The following is a 16,702-nucleotide window of genomic DNA, read 5'->3' on the forward strand; positions in this document are numbered from 1 at the left end:
GGTCGGTAGCCACAAAAAGAAAGTTGTTAATATAGGATAGGCTTTTATAAGCAGTTTGCTTCAGCCTATGCCTTTTCAGTCATTGTTCAACACATTTTTGGTTTTGTATGAAATGTTAATGCTTTTTTTTGGTGTTGTGTTTTGTGTTGTCATGCCTGAATAAACTTCATTCATTCATTCACTCATTCATTCAATCAATCATAAGATGTGTATATATATGTATATTTATATCTATATATAAATATACGCGTACCCCGACGTACCCCGACGCCGTAGGCCCTGCGTCGATTTAACGCAGAACCATAATTAAGGATTAACGTGTGAACACTTGTTGATAAATCCCCAGAGAAAGAATGATCTGTGCTTGGTCCCCGTCCAGATGGTCCCATTGACCAGTAACTTGGCCGCAGCCTCAGTGTTCGTGCTGACCTGCATGTGCGTCCTGCCGCCGCTGCGGGGCCAGAAGCCGGGCCAGGTGGACCCGCTGACGGTCCCCCGCGCAGACCCGCAGTGCTGGGACTCCTCCTCGGCGCTGCTGCTGGAGATGCGCTCCCCGCGCATCGCGGACACGGTGCCCGCCTTCTGGGACCTCATGGAGTCCCTGAAGACGTCGGACAACGGGAAGCACACGGCGCTGTTCTGGGACCTGGCCCAGGTGTTCTGGGACATCTACCTGGACTGCGTCCTGTCCAGGAGCCACGGCCTGGGCCGCAGACACATGACCTCAGTTCACTCCCTTTTTACTGACAGTAAGTGCTCAACACTCACTTCATTTAATTACCTGACCAATAATTAACGAAACTCATTTATATTTATTAAAAAACGTTGTAACAACAAAAAAGAAGAGATTGCATGCCAAACTACAAAATATATTTAAAGTTGTGTGTAAGAATGTGGGAACCTTTAAATTCAAACAGAACAAATGTATAAACAGCAGATAATGTATTGTTTAAATATCTTGAAGCTGTATTTATAGGGATACTTTTGCAGATTATTGTCTTCTACCCATTTTCATAATAAAGGTCAATTTAAAATGATCTTGAATTCAAATTTTAATTTCATATTTACAATGAAAAGCAAAGTTAAATGTCCTTCAAATAGCATGTAAAATTGATAAAAAATCTGGTATAGGAGAACATATTAATATCACCACATAAAAATAGGATAAAACCTGTTTACAGACATCAGTTATACCTATGAATGTACACAAAACGGTCCAGGTTTTTTACATTTGCAATGTTTGACATGCATGTTAGGTTAATTGATGATTCTAAATTGCCCATGAGTGTGAGTATGTATGGTTGTTTGTGTATGTATGTGGCCCTGTGATGGACTGGCGACCTGTCCAGGGTGAACTCCTGCCTCTCACCTGTAATGAGTTGGGATAGGCTCCAGCAGACCCCCGTGACCCTGCAAAGGATAAAGCGGGTATAGAAAATGCATGGATGGATGGTAAAATTGATGATGTAAATGATGTATATGTGCAGAATCATAAATGAAAGTGCAAAAAGATTGTAAGATATGTTAAATTGTGCAAATGGAGACTTTGGCAGAGAGGGTGAAGGAAAAGGAGTCTGATGGTGTGTTGCTAGAAATCATGTCTTAGGTCCTGCGTTTCACACTTACGCATCTCAAGCTTGACGGCACAAGGTAAAAAGTTTTGTTGGGGATAGCTGGTGAAGATGTTGGTGTTGTAGATGTCCTGCAGAGAGAGCAGTGCTCTCAGCCACCTTTACCACCCTCTGCAGGTGCTGTTTAATTGTGTATTTTCATTAAAATGCTGTCATGCAGCTTTAAGACTGAACTTTAGAAACTGCTGGGAACCCTCTGTGACATGTTAACATTTCAGTCTCTTCAGGATGTATGGCTGCTGTTTTAGAAGAAGGTTCCTGGTTCAACTCCCAACAGGAATCGATCTGTGTTCTCCCTGTGTTTGAGTGGGTTTTCTGCAGGTCCTGCAGCTTCCTCCCACCACCCATTGGTGACTGGCGATTATAAATTGCCTATAGGGGTGAATGTGAGCACATATCTGTCTTTTTCTGTCCCTGTAATGGACTGGCGACCTGTCCAGGGTGTCCCCCTGGCTTTTGCCTGTAGTGCACTGGAATAAGCTCCGGTGACCCTGCATTAAAAATGGATGAAATTCAGTTAAGATTCTTTTTAGATCAGTAGCAGTGAACTGTTACATATTTTCTTAAATATATCTTCTTTCACAAAAAAGTCTGCTGTTGTTTTGAGTTCTAGGAGAGCAGACCTACACAAAACTGGTAAACTCTGGTGTTTTAAATGTTATGTTCAGCTTGAAATCTTCTGCAGGGAGTAGCCACAGGACATTCCAGACTTCCTTCTCTTCTCCGTCTACATAAGAACAGATCACTCACGCTGCTGCGCAGACAGATCTGCTTTTATTTTCCCCATCTTGTTCTCATGTGATGGCTGTTCGCTTGTCAGTGCACCAACTGGAACTCATCATGCAGAGGTTTGTCTGAAAGAGAAAACCCAAAGGTGGCACTTTGGATGGCGAGTGATCCTGCAATGACTTGTGGGAAATTGTCACATCTTTATCTTCCTAGTATTTTGTTGTAACCCGTGTCCTTTCTCTGTGTTATGATGTCCAGCTGTCTCATTATACTCTGACGCTCCAGCAGCCTCTAACTGGAGTCCAGGCTGTTCTTTGTTTGGCTTCCATTAACTCCTGACATGGACTTGGCTGCAGAGTCTTTAGCACTTTGTTGTACATTCTTTCTCATTTTTACTGTAAACAACAAAAAAAAAAATTGAGTGCTTGAATGTTGTTTTGTCACACTAAGCCTTGTGTGCTTGTGTCTTGTTTCTTGCAGGGTCATTCAGGTTCAACACCTCAGGAGTGAACTCTCGCGCATGGATCAGTGTTAAAGTGAGACGCAGAGGACAGATCACAACCCTGAAGACCGAACCAAAATAAAACCCACCTCAACACAAATAATTAAAGAGGATTTCTTTATTTTACCACTAATTGTGACATCCTTACTCTTAGATATACAAGGTTCCCTGCTTTAACTTCACCATAGACATGTTTTTAATTCATGATAAATTATCCTGATGAATGAAAATAGCAAGACAGGGTTTATTTTACATTTTTATTGTAATATTTATATCAGGACCACACATGGGAGAAAAATTCAAATAAATTCACTTTATTTGCTATCCATTTCATTGATTTATTTCCCTCTTTTTATTTTAATTTAAGTTGATGCTGCCAAAAGTGATGTTTGATTGTCCCAATATATGGACAGTGGACGATTCTTGTCAAAGTTTTGTAAAATTACCAATTATATATATTTTTCTGTAATTGCTATAAGTTGCATTTCTTCAACGATCCAAATATATTTGGTCAGCAAATAAAAATAAACCGTGAAACCAGAAGGGAATAAACGACTAGCAAATGCTGACACACGTGCGTGGCATCCTTTAACTCACCTTACATCCCCAAAGTGGTTGAAAGGGGACTTGAATTACTGTTAAAAAGTGCAAAGAAAAGCAGAGACAGTTTTTCACAGATTCTGCTTTCCCGACTTTTTTGTAATTATATTTTCCAACTCGGCGGATGGAAAAAGCGAAGAAAGGCTTGGAAAGTCAACTACAATGTGCAGTTTTACCTTTTATCCTGATGTTTCACAAACTCTCCCTATAACAAATATTATTTATAAAAACAAGACAAAAGAAAATATAAAATCGAATACTGAAAATAACTGTTAGGAATAAAAAGGAATAAATCCTTTCAAAATACATTCTTTAAACATTATTGTGCTGTCAATCATATTAATTCAACAGAATTCAATAACACAGCTATATCATAACTCAAAAATTCAACCCAGATTTACACAATGTATTGGGAGATATACTGGTATCAATCCGTCCCTCTAGAAGTCTGCAATCCATGGACATCCCCTGGTAATAACCCTGGTGTCTTTTCTGGTGTGTATGTGAAATAAACATTTTACTCATTTTGCTTTAGATGGGTAAAGAAAAAACAGTAACAATGTTTGATGAAAAAGACACACAAACCTGGTGCCATCTCAAAGACTATCCCCCAAAAAACACTTTACATTTGAGCAACAATGAGACTTGGTTGTGATGACAGTATTTAGGTGTCCTTGGTAACACCGTGGAGGAGTCCCAAGTCCATATAAGGGCATCTACGTCACAGGGTGGCTGATCACGCCCCCGTCTCTGCTTTCGTTTTCTTCAAAGTTTTTCCTGTTTTGACTTCTGTTCCCGGAATTCTGGGTCAAGTTTGCATCTGGGATTTAAAAGACAGATATCTATTACCTGCGTCGCCTCCGGAGCTCCTGCAGCATGTTGAAGTGAACAACAGACCGTCTGATGTCCTGAAAAACCACCTCAAAGCAGGTACCATCGAACAAAACACGTGTTGAGACGCGTTAATAAAGGGGATACGAGGGGAAATGGGTAGAACCTGTTTCAGTACAAGTGGTTTTAGGTACTGGTTATGTACAAGTACACGGCATGTTCCTGCGTATTTATTTTCCTTTTTCCTGTGTTATACATAATGTGTTATACTGAGTCTATTCTGCTTCACAGATAGCTACACTTTGCCTCATTACTGGACTTAGAAACTGTCCATTAAATGAAATAGGCCGTAAAAGGGTTTAAACTGGACGTATAGCCGATAATTTTGCATGTGTAGAAGCTAAATGGCAACCAAGATAAACCACTTTGGGCCCCTGAGCAAGGCCCTTCAGCCTAATTGCTCCCCGGGCGCCAGAATAATGACGGCCCACTACTAGTCTAACTAGTGATGGGTTAAAAGCAGAGGACACATGTCGGTGTATTTCCATGTGTACTGACAAATAAAGAGATTATTATTATTATTATTGTTATTATTATTAAAACGGAACCAAGACGGGCGATTGCGCGACTTTTTGCGCTGTAGCTGGTGCCAGACAGAGTCAAGGGGTTACATTCTTCCATACTGTCACGGGTTGGACTTCTATAACACCGGGTTATAAAGCTTTCACGTACACATACAAATCTGATGAAGACATTTGTGGTGATTGTTTTGAAGTTGGAGTTATCGAGTATGGCTGGCCTGGTGCCCGTTTTTGCATTTGCAGGAAACAGAATAAGGTTTCAAGTTTATTATCAGATATGCTATATGTTCAACATACAGCAAAATGAAATTACAGTTCTCTCTGAACCACGACGAGGCAAAATACAAGTAATAAAATAGAAGAATAAAGAATAAAATAAAAAAAGAATTAGTCCACAATGATTAAAAATACATAAACCAAACTTGAATATTTACAGTATTTACATGATTCAGTGGTGCTTGCAAGGAAAACTGCAAGTGATTCAACTTTAACTTTAAACTTTAAAATCAATAACTCATCAATTTAATTATTAGTTTGATGTTTCACTTCTTTGTCGCATTGTCTTTTAGCTTTTCACGTTACCCCACATTTGTCATAAGACCCTTCATAAGAGTATATCCATGCTCACGTGTGTACAAGTGAAAACGGGAACATTTGTTGCAGGATGATATTTTTTAAATGCAGACTTTGGCTTCTGTCTGGCCACAACAACACATTTTGAAAAACTTAAACTAACCCAGACAGCCCACATCAACTGTCAAGCATGGTGGAGAATGGGTGACTATTTGGGCTTCCTTTGCACCAACTGGATCTGGGCACCTCGTAGTCAAGCACAAACTCTGTACTCCGTATTCCAGCTGTTGCTTGGCTAATGTCAGGGATGGTTGTTTGAGGACCCAGAAGCAGGAGAGCGGGAGGCAGGAGTTCCAAAAAACAGGGTTTATATAACAAAAAACAAGAACCAAAAGCGCTGCTTGGCAGGATTAAAAAGGACCAGGATCATGAACAGGAAAACTGAAGACGAGAACATGGAGGGAGCAAACAGTACGGACCGACAGGGAGCAAGGGAAAGACAAGACCAAAATATACACAGGGGATAACGAGACACAGGTGCGAACAATCAGGGCAGATGGAAAACAGGCGGGGCAGAACAGAAAACACAAACTGGGGGAAATGTCAAACCCTGACAGCTAAGACTTGGGTGAAAATGGGTCATGCAGCAGGAAAATGATCCAAAGCACTCCAGAAAATCTGCGACAGAGTGACTGAAAAAGTAAATCAAGGTTTTGCATATTGCCCCAAAATGATTTGTATATTAGCTCAGTTTTAATAATTAATAATTGACTGGACTCTGCGCCAGCTGTGATCGGGTGAGAGGTGGGGTACACCGTCCACAAGTCGGCAAGGCATCACTTTTTTTAGACAAAGAAACAGCAAAACAAACTAGCAAACAATAAAACAGTTAAAGGTGGATGTCGCACAATAAAAAGTGATGAAGACCTTCACGCATCCTGGCATCGTAAGATATTTCAAAAATAAAATATGGTTATTCTAACAGGTGGCTAAAAATATAAATATATACATTTTAAAAATAGTTGATACAGTGAACTTACAGAATGTGGAAGCTACGTTTTCACGCCAGTGAACCAGACATCTCAGTGATTCGTGTATTTTATTTTGAATACAGGGAATGGATTTCCAAAAGCTGCTGTTGAGGGTTAGTAATGCCCTGGGTTCAGAGGAGGTGAGGGCTTTAGCATTTCTGTGCACTGACCTCCTGAACCGGAACATGAACTCGGTGGATTCGGCCAGTGACCTCTTCCGTCTCCTGATGAACCAAGACCACCTGTCACCGGAGCAGCCGGAGCTGCTGACTGACCTTCTCCTCACCATCCAGCGTCAGCGTTTGTTACGTGATGTTGGCCTCAGTGACTGCGAATGTGCAACAAGCCTTATCTCCCCCTACAGGTGGGCTACCCAAATATTAGAAACAATATAAAATGTATGAATGGATCAGTGCACTTTTGGACCTTTATGTACCGTCAGTTAACTACTGATTATAATCAGTTTTTCGGTTAACTTGTTTTAAAACTGGGATGTATTCTGTTCAGTCACACTTGTTCCTAAAGTGATGCTTTTTATTTTCCCTCAATCCATTTTGAAGTTATAATTTGTAATTGATCAAAACTGACCAAATGTGTCTTTTTCTCTCATTTTTTTTCGAATTTCTTTTTCTTATTATTTCTTTTTTTGGAGACAGGAACATCCTTCCTTGTAGATAATTTTCTAGTTTCAGTATTGTTGTTTTTATTCATTTCAGCCAAAAAGAAAAGAAATGTAGTCAATCTTAGAAAATGCATCACCATTTTTCCTTTTTCCTTCTGACCTTTCAGGGCTTCTAAGAGCTATCTGAGCTCACAAAATACATCTAAGTAATAATTCCACGTTTTAAGGACATTTCATATTCAGATTTCTTTTTTAAATGGTCCAATTGTTGGACTATTTCTTTGCCGTGAACACTAATGTTCTCGGGTGTCCGCTGGTTGCCTGGTAACCGTATTCACCTTAGTATTTTACACCTAGGTTTTTGTACAAACTGACACCCCCCAAAGTGTGCATTGTCCTAATGTTACTGTTCCTTTGAATCCGGATTAATTTGTTTTATAATGTCACTGATGAAGGGGACCTTCTCACAAAACTGATTTTTCTTTAATTCCAGGAAGCTGCTTTACAGCCTGTCTGAGGAGATTACTGCTGACGAGCTGAATTCTATGAAGTTCCTATTACTTAAAAAACTTCATCGTAGAAAACTGGAAGAAAAGGTGAGTATTCTTGTCAAAATGACTGAGGACAAATCTCTGATGAAAAAGACATTTTTAAGCGACAGATGATGTGTTTAATCTGACATCAGTGCGAACCTACCTCCCTTTTCAGTGTACACTGGAAGTCTTCGTGGAGATGGAGAACAAGGAGCTCATATCCGAAACTAATCTGGAAGAGCTCGAGGGCATATTCAGATCGGTGTGTCCGGTGCTCAATGACAAAATCAAGAAGTTTCAAGCACTGCCGGGTAAGTTGTGTGCAATGAAAGATGTTGACAGAAAATGTCCTGAAACGCAGGGTTCCCTTAAAGTGCACCTTGCATGTTATGTTATTAATAAGTCATACGGATGATATTTGGTGCTTGAGAAGACCTTGACGAGTTCAGATGATCAGGTTACACAGGGAGTGGTTTTTATACAGTGTACAAGATGACATAAGGTTTTTGTAGGCATGGTAAAGTTGTTTTTGTTGTTGCTATTTTCACAACTATGACGAATGTTTTAGGGCAGGTTGAGCAAAGTCCAGTCTTCAAGTTACAGACTTGACACTTTATAGGATGTAAATTGGCTTGCTGTCCTGTCTGTCAGACTTCTGGCTCCCTGGCTTTAGCTCTTCTGGGGGAATACCAAGGTATGTTAAAAGGAACCCTGGCTATTAAGACATGTAGTCCCTAATTAGCCACAATTGTTCTCTTATACTAAAATATGTTGTTAGAAACACATAAAATAATCGAATTGCTTTAAAAATCTACAATGTTTATCACATATTTTGACCTGCGGGAGGCGCCATGTTTTACCTACGCAATGCATTCTGCATTGCGCAGGTAATGGGGGTTAGGTTAGGGTTAGGTTAGGTATGGGGGCGATGACATAGAACGGTGGCTCTAGGAAGATAAGCCGCGTTAGTTTAACTGCGACAGGTATCTAAAACATAGATGAGCAGCACTCTCCCGGCCGTGGAGGCTGACGAGGGAGCCCATAAGACGTCTCGGTTCAGGCAAACTGGATCGAAGTTCTGTGATGCACGGGAGATCTGCAAAAATGATCAATGTCGTGCGCATCTTACCAGTGCATTAGGCTCCTGCGTAGACGGCGTAGCCTACAGCGTAGACGGCGTAGCCTACGGCGTAGACGGCGTAGCCGGGGCTTTAGAGCCTGCAGCGCACCGCCATCCGCTCTCCGCTCTTGCCGCCGTCGGGATGGAGACGCCGGTGGGCAATATGCACGTTTGGGTGGGCATAGCCCACCCCTCTCCCCCCCTAAAACCGGCTTCGGTGCTGGGTGATGACAGACCAGAGGTTGAGGGGACTGGCCCGGGAGTTTGACGAAACGGGAGGCGCAGACTTCGCTTCAAATAGGCAAGAACATCTTTATTTAATTTAATGACACCAGATCTGGCTGGGGTTTTTATTGTAGCATCGGCTATCTGCTGGTTGAAACGTGTGGTCGGTTAGTCTATGTGAGTTTTATGGTGTTTTTGTAGTTCATGCTGTATGGTGCGGTACTTTTTTTTTTTTTTTTTTTTTACTTTTTTGTAGGTGCGCCGTCACCTTAGCTGTGTTTTGATCTGTGTTTCTGGTGCGCCGTCACCTGTTTAGCTGTGTTTTCATCTGTTTCTGGGTGTCAAAACAGTGTACGGGGGTTAGCAGGAGCCACCGTCTGACGTCACTACCCAGAATGCATTGCGGTGTAAACAACAATGGCGACCTACTAGTTAAATTATATTTTCAAATTTTATAAAAACGAAGACATCAAAAAGGTTTTTTATATCACATTGTTATAATTGATACCAACATTTATCTTTTAAGACCTACATGTCTTAATAGCCAGGGTTCCTTTTAAGGGAGCAGAGAGATGTAATGTGTCAGGGGGCTCCTCCCAGTTGGACATGCCTGAAACAGCTCCCTCGTTAGAGATCCTAACCTGATGCTCAAACCACATCAGTTGGCTCCTCTCGTTCCTTTCAAATGGGTTCCTTATGTTCAGTCTCTCTTATATTTCCAGTGGCACTGCGTTAGCAATTCACTGGTGAATGAGTTGTATTTTTTGTTGCTCACTCACGAAGACATCCCACATACAGAGAGAGGAACCGTGTCTTTAATCCCTCTCTTGATGTTTCCTCCTCCCGCTCCAACATCTCTGGCACCATAAACCAGCCCACTACTTTATCTTACGTTTCAATATTAAACCATCACTTCTAATATGTGATGGCACATTTGTAGTTACTGTGAAAATAATGTGACCAATGGTCAGCTAACTTCAATGGTACATCAGCTTAATTATTCTGCTATTCTTCCTGGCCAATATATTTCCTGATCATCTTTTCTCGCTCCGTTTGATCCCCGTCAGGCTCATCACGATGAGGCCGTCATCTATCATATGCACATGTAATGTTTGCAGCGTCAAAACTCCTTTGTAGGTCCATATCTTTGTTAATATGGACATAGAGGGACAGAGATACTAACTCCGCCCCCCTAAAACCAGCTCCGATGAACACATATGAAAAGATGTAGTTGAGGAAGGGGCTTTTATACCAAATCCTGGTGGTATTTGACCAAAACATCCCAAAGACATTTCAGTAAGACCTCTGGAGATTGTGTCAGCTTTGAAAGAAAAAGGGTAATGTCTTTACTTCCCTTTGTGTGGATTTACTTCCTATTAATTTGTGTTGCTTCATGTCCCAACACTTTTAATCGCAAGGGTTGTTAATCTGCAGGTTGCACTTTAAGAAGTTAAAATGAGTGCTGTGTGAGGCATGTGGGCACATTGAGGAAGAATGGTTGAAAATTATTGTTGCTAGGGAAGAAGTCCCAAACTATGATCTCACACACACACACACACACACACACACACATACACACACACACACACACACACACACACACACACACACACACACACACACACACACACACACACACACACACACACACACACACACACATACACACACACACACACACACACACACACACACACACACACACACACACACACACACACTCCCAAATGGTTTCAAGCTGTTGCGTAAGCAGAAACTGAGGAATGTGTACTCATTGACGGTTGTGTAACAGTTTTTCTTTGTTTTTTGTGATTAAGATTTTAGCTCCTGTGATTTTAATATTTGCCGAATAATCTTTTATGCAAATAGTAATTGTATTTTCTTTTTCTTTTCTTTCCAACATAACATCCCTCTCTCGTCCCAGTTCAAGAAACGAGTCGACCAAGATCTGTCAGCTGTCCTTCAGAATCAAACCAGGTACGGTAAATGCCGTGACGTCGTTTCAGACTTAAATAGTTAGTCACACTGGATGCTACCGACTTTACTGTTTGTTTACTTCAACTAAAGTTTTTCTTTCTGTTTCTATTCAGGCCTCAAGAGTGGCTGGCTTGTCAGGTAACATGAGAAACATTTTTTTTTAAACAATATATAATTAAACAGATTAAAATATTTACATATAATATTTTCCTGTTAATTCTGAGAAGAGTGACAACACTAGAAGAAAAACAAAATTTTTCATTTTAAATTCATACACAGATTGTTTCAGCCATTTAAAATGATTTTTTTATTCTTTTTTCTCCCCTGAAGGTCTGCCGGAATTGCCCTTGGTAAGAAATGTCAACATTCAGACACTAATGACTTAAACTGCCTTTAACGGGTGTTTTTAATATCACCTGTTTGTTTTACAGTCTTCCATAAACTCTTCCAACACCTCCATTGGTGAGTCTTTGTCTTTAAGCATTGCAGTGAAATTGAGGATATATATATTTTTATATATATATTTTTTCTGCTTTTCTAGATGTCACTTGTTTTGAAGAAAGGCGTGAGGACTCTGTATTTCACCAGAAACTGGCTGCTTTAGGCACTGAAACAAATATAATTAAAAGCTCCTTTCAAATATATTGTCACCGTAATATTGAATTTAAACATCTGATTAACGTTCTCATTTTCCATGTAGACATCCAAAAAGAGACGGTTACTATTAATAACAGAGCCCAAGAAAACAATGTCTCCCCAGGGAAAGCAGAGGTATCTGTTTTAATTCCTTATTACACAAGTGAAAAAAACTCAAATTATGATTGATGAATAATAGGTTTCTTTTTAATGTAGACCCTTGCAATGTGTTAATCCTTTCTGTTGATCAAGGCAGTACTTTAGTAAAACGGGAATTGCAGCAATGTAAGTGTTACTGTAAAGGCACCCCTTGCCTTTAAGTATTTAATCTGGTCACGGTTTTATCTGTGTAGGGTGTGGGTACATATACGATGACTGCAGCGAAGAGAGGTACCTGTGTAATACTGAACAACTACAATTTCACAACTCTGGGAAAGCGTAACGGAACTGAAATTGATGAAAGTAAGCTAAAGTTGACTGAAAATCTCTGATTGAATTATGAGTTTGTTTGCAAGTTCTGCTCAGTTCGTGGACATTGAGTTTGTGTGTGTTTTTCGTTGTTTATTTCTTCCAGAATCTCTGAAGAATGTGTTTGAGTGGCTGGACTTTGAGGTGCAGATACACAGGGATTGCAAAAGGGACGAGATGATATCTGTGATCTCGGAGCTCAGCAAAAAAGACCACAGTCAGGCGGACTGTGTGGTCTGCTGCGTTCTCAGCCACGGCGTAGACAGGGGGGTGAAAGGCGTAGACGGCGGCATCGTGACACTTAAGGAGCTGACCTCCCCCTTAGATGGACTGAATTGCCGCTCTTTAGTAAATAAACCCAAGCTGTTCTTCATCCAGGCCTGCCAGGGCAACCTCGAGCAGAGATCTGTAGAGAGTGACAGCCATGAAGGGAGTCAGATTAGCAGTGATGCTAAGAAAATGAAGTCCATCCCGGCCGAAGCTGATTTCCTCCTGGGAATGGCCACCGTTCCTTTTCACGTCTCCTTCAGAGATGGGAAGACGGGAAGCTGGTACATACAGTCGTTGTGCCAAAACCTTGTCAAAATGGTTCCCAGGTGAGAGAGAACCCTGAACTAAAAGAAGTGAATGAAATAAACTTTTTAGATTTCAGGCAAATGTTCCTATTATTTACTCTTTTAACAGTTAAAATAAATGAAAAAGCTTTAAAACAAAACATTAGACTAACAGAGTATACAGTATTTAACAGTCAACCTTGACAAAAAAATAAAAAAAAAGATTTCTGATCACTTTCTCACAACAGAAAGCGTCCAGAAATCTTTGACCTTGAAAAATGTTACCTGAGAGCTTGAATCAAAAGTTGTTTTTCCAGACTTTTTGATCCCAGATAGGAAAAATTCAGACATGTAAGTTTCATCGCTCAAAAAATAATAATAACCAACATGTTGCAAACTATCTTGTTCATAAGCTGAACAGATCTGGTGATAGTAGCAAATATTGCTACTTAAGATGTGGATGTTGGGTTACTTAATCTTTTATTTTTGGTTCAATTTATTATTTCAGAAATTGTAGTGAAGGTTTTTCACCCTTTTTGAGTTGGATTATTGTCATCTTTATTATTCTATTATTGTCGTGTTATTATTATTATTATTATTATTATTATTATTATTATTATTATTATTACTATATTATCATCTTTTGTATGTCTATGTGTGGACGCCAGGAAGAATAGTCTTCCCATGGTGAAGACTAATGGGGATCCTTTTAAATAAACAAATAAACAAATGTTCTGATGCTCCATCTACCTCAGATTTATGTATGTGTGAAGGGTCGTGTGGTGAAAAATTAATTGGAGTCATACAACGGGCAACCGTCTCACAGCATCTTTTGTGTTTTTTTTCCAGGAGTGAAGACCTCTTATCCATCCTGACAAAAGTGAATGCCGATGTTAGCGAGAAGTATTATAACATGAAAAAGCAGATGCCTCAACCAGCCTACTCACTCAGGAAGAAAGTGATCTTTCCAGTTCCCAAAGCGCCTCCTCCAAGTCTGTCCAACTGAATGCTGCTGTCCATCTGAAGATCTCTAGTGAGCGACGATTGCCGACACTAGTGTTGTGAGCGAACATTCCCTGTTGACATTTTTAGATTGTTTAATGCACTTTTTTCAAGATTTCATGAGTTTTTAAAACACCACCATGGCCAGACTAAAAAAAAGTAATTGTAAGTATTGTATTGTAAGCAGTCATGTGTTTTCACAACATTTGTTGAAGGTTATTCAAAAAGGTGGTAGCTACCTTTGTAGAAGTACAAAATTAAAATAGGAAAATAAATACCATACATAACATAAAATTAGGGACACCACAACAAAACAACTGTTGTTTGAACCTGAAGAAATAGAAAAGGTATTTAAGGACTATTATGAAAACTTATATTCCCAGGGGGCACGGTGGCGCAGCAGGTAGTGCAGCCGTCTCACAGCAAGAAGGTCCTGGGTTCGGTCGTGGGGACGCTGTGTGCGCTGAAGTGCGTGTTAGTTCCCCCATGATTTCAGTGCCCACACCCTGGGTGGGGTTGGCATGTTCTCCCCGTGTTCCCCTGGGTAGCTAATGGGAGCTACCCTCACAAAAACATGCAACAGTCCTGGGCTATACATGCCCCCTCTGGCCAACCGGGGCACCAGATGGGGTGGGGAGGATCCCATCCGGAGAAACCCCACCCTGTCTGTTGAAAAGATGTGGCCTGCTCACTCCTCAGGCTAAGGAGGAGACCTGAGCTCAGTGCGGGGCCCTCCCGGGGTTGGTAGAGGATGGCAATGCCCAGGACTGTTAGGTAGGAGCACTGTGTGATAAAATGGGGAAAAAACCGGGATAAAAATATAAAAAAAAAAAAAACTTATATTCCCAGCCCATAACGAAAGAAGAGTATGAAATGAAAGACTTTCTGGATTTATTGGACTTGCCATCTCATGGAGATGTAGGAGTGAAGAGAATTATCTCCACCACTCCTGAGTTCTTTTAATCAGACTCTGACTGAGGGAAAACTGCCCCCCTCCTGGAAAAAGGTTATAATTTCCGTTATACCAAAAGAAGGGAAAAACAAAGAATACTGTGAATCATACAGACCTATCTCAATACTAAACGTGGATTACAATATCTTTACTTCGATAATTTCTAAAAGGTTTGAAAATGTTATGATTGATGAAGATCAGTCAGGTTTTATAGTAGGTAGGCCGACTCAGGACTCAGGCGTACCCTGCACATAATAGACCAGATTCAAAAACAGGGACAGAGCAGTGTTAGTGAGCCTCGATGCAGAGAAGGCTTTTGACTGTAATCTGGGGATTCCTATATCAGGTACTGGGGAGATTAGGGATCCAAAAACAGTCAATACATTGTATTCAAAGCCTTTACCAAGAACCTACAGCGAGGATCAAAATTAATGGAAATCTAACTGATAGATTTGTTCTACAACGAGGGACTTGGCAAGGATGTTGCCTTAGCCCGACCTTGTTCGCAATATTTATTGAACCATTGGCACAAATGATCAGGCAGAGCGACAATTTAAAAGGAATCCAAATAGGAGAACAAGAACATATTATAGGACTTTTTGCAGACGATGTTATTGTGACTCTCCAAGACCCAGACAGAACCTTTCCTAAACTGATGTCGATATTGGAGGACTTTGGTAATTACTTAGGCTATAAATTATACAAAGCAAAAACACAAATTCTCACACTAAATTATTCCCCAAGCCAAGAAATTAAAGAGAAATACAAAATCAAATGGAATGCTAAAGCGATCAAATATCTGGGTGTGATACTGGCAAAAAATCTCAATAAAACTTTCGAAATAAATTATAATCAGATTAATGACAATATAAAGACAGATATCAGGCGGTGGTCAGCTTTCAACATGGATATTGAGACACGAATTGAGATAATAAAAATGAATGTATTACCAAGATTGCTGTACCTTTTTCAATCCATCCCACAAATGATTCCAGAGATACAATTCAGACAATGGGACAAACTTATATATAGATTTATCTGGGCCGGACAGAAACCAAGGGTCAGGTATAAGACACTTCAATTACAAAGGGAGGAGGGCGGATTGTCCCTACCCAACCTGAAACAATACTATGCAGCCCAAGGGAGGTTCCTGGTTTGTACATGCTGCCGTCTATACCAGGCAAGATGGAAAGATATAGAGGCCAAGATAGATACTTTACAAATTCAAACAACATTAGGAGACATAGGAAATAAAATGTCTCGAAAAAGCAATAATGAAATTATTAAACAAACAATGGATATAGGATGTAGGATGGTGAAAGAATATAATATGGAGGGGGACGTCAAATTATTAATTTGGCCAGCTCTGGATCCCAAATTTAAACCAGGAGTCAGTGATGTTGTTTTCCGACGATGGTGGGACATGGGTATTACCGCAATATGTACACTAATGCACTGTGGATCCTTTTTTGAACTTGAAAATAAGGAATTTTTCAGATACCTACAAATAAGAGACTACTATGACAGAAGAAAAAAATTAACATTGTCTAGGGAAGGTAATGCAGTGATAGATGTTCGGACGGTAAAAGTACGGTAAAAAAATTATTTCCAGAAAATATCAGGGCCGTCAGAAACAGAATGTTCATTTCTGCTCTAAACATTTTAACATGAAAGTCAGGGGAGATTGACTCGCTTTTGGAGCCAGCTTTTATCAGTTGGCCGAGGAAGTTAGATGGTTGGCGCTTGGTCGCCTTGAGTACTGTATCCCATAATATAATGTCATAAAAGCAGTCAAAAAAGGTGTTAGTTTACTGTAACTTCCTCATTGAATTGCTGTTCAGCACTTTAAAAAGCAACTCGTGCACTCATACCAAAGAAAAAGAAATTGTTTGGTTTATTCATTTGATTAGATATTATCTATTTTTGTATCTATTTATCTGTATGTATAAATTAGATTATATTTGTATGTATAGATAAATTATATTAGATTAAATTTGATGCAATTTATAATTGGATATAATGGATTGGATTGACTTTGTGTAACTGGACTGCAATGAGTTTGTAAAGTGCCTTAAATTTTTGTATGAAATACTGTCAATTGACATTATATGAATAAGATTCTTTGAATGTCTGTT

The 16,702-nt window shown here is 40.0% G+C and overlaps 2 protein-coding genes across 2 annotated transcripts; both read left to right on the forward strand.

Moving 5' to 3' along the window:
- Nucleotides 1–379: 379 nt before the first annotated feature.
- LOC133445580 (protein FAM237A-like) lies at nucleotides 380–3,076 on the forward strand. Its single transcript, XM_061722903.1, has 2 exons — nucleotides 380–749; nucleotides 2,841–3,076. The coding sequence occupies exons 1-2, from the start codon at nucleotides 380–382 to the stop codon at nucleotides 2,942–2,944; spliced, it is 474 nt and encodes a 157-aa protein (XP_061578887.1). The 3' UTR covers nucleotides 2,945–3,076.
- Nucleotides 3,077–4,233: 1,157 nt separating this feature from the next.
- Nucleotides 4,234–13,770, forward strand: casp10 (caspase 10, apoptosis-related cysteine peptidase). The gene is made up of 12 exons (XM_061722905.1): nucleotides 4,234–4,392; nucleotides 6,562–6,842; nucleotides 7,594–7,696; nucleotides 7,809–7,944; nucleotides 10,903–10,955; nucleotides 11,069–11,093; nucleotides 11,286–11,305; nucleotides 11,387–11,417; nucleotides 11,497–11,726; nucleotides 11,945–12,053; nucleotides 12,166–12,655; nucleotides 13,463–13,770. The coding sequence occupies exons 2-12, from the start codon at nucleotides 6,565–6,567 to the stop codon at nucleotides 13,617–13,619; spliced, it is 1,632 nt and encodes a 543-aa protein (XP_061578889.1). The 5' UTR covers nucleotides 4,234–4,392; nucleotides 6,562–6,564; the 3' UTR covers nucleotides 13,620–13,770.
- Nucleotides 13,771–16,702: the final 2,932 nt, after the last annotated feature.

The sequence above is a fragment of the Cololabis saira genome, chromosome 6, assembly GCF_033807715.1.
Source record: "Cololabis saira isolate AMF1-May2022 chromosome 6, fColSai1.1, whole genome shotgun sequence".
Lineage (NCBI taxonomy): Eukaryota > Metazoa > Chordata > Actinopteri > Beloniformes > Belonidae > Cololabis > Cololabis saira.

Bases quoted from the DNA above. Each gene is read 5' to 3' on its own strand.
- LOC133445580 (XM_061722903.1), top strand. From the start codon at position 380: ATGGTCCCATTGACCAGTAACTTGGCCGCAGCCTCAGTGTTCGTGCTG. The intron at 750-2,840 runs GTAAGTGCTCAA...TGTTTCTTGCAG, and splicing joins TCACTCCCTTTTTACTGACA to GGTCATTCAGGTTCAACACC.
- casp10 (XM_061722905.1), top strand. From the start codon at position 6,565: ATGGATTTCCAAAAGCTGCTGTTGAGGGTTAGTAATGCCCTGGGTTCA. The intron at 7,697-7,808 runs GTGAGTATTCTT...CTCCCTTTTCAG, and splicing joins GTAGAAAACTGGAAGAAAAG to TGTACACTGGAAGTCTTCGT. The intron at 11,727-11,944 runs GTATCTGTTTTA...TTATCTGTGTAG, and splicing joins TCTCCCCAGGGAAAGCAGAG to GGTGTGGGTACATATACGAT.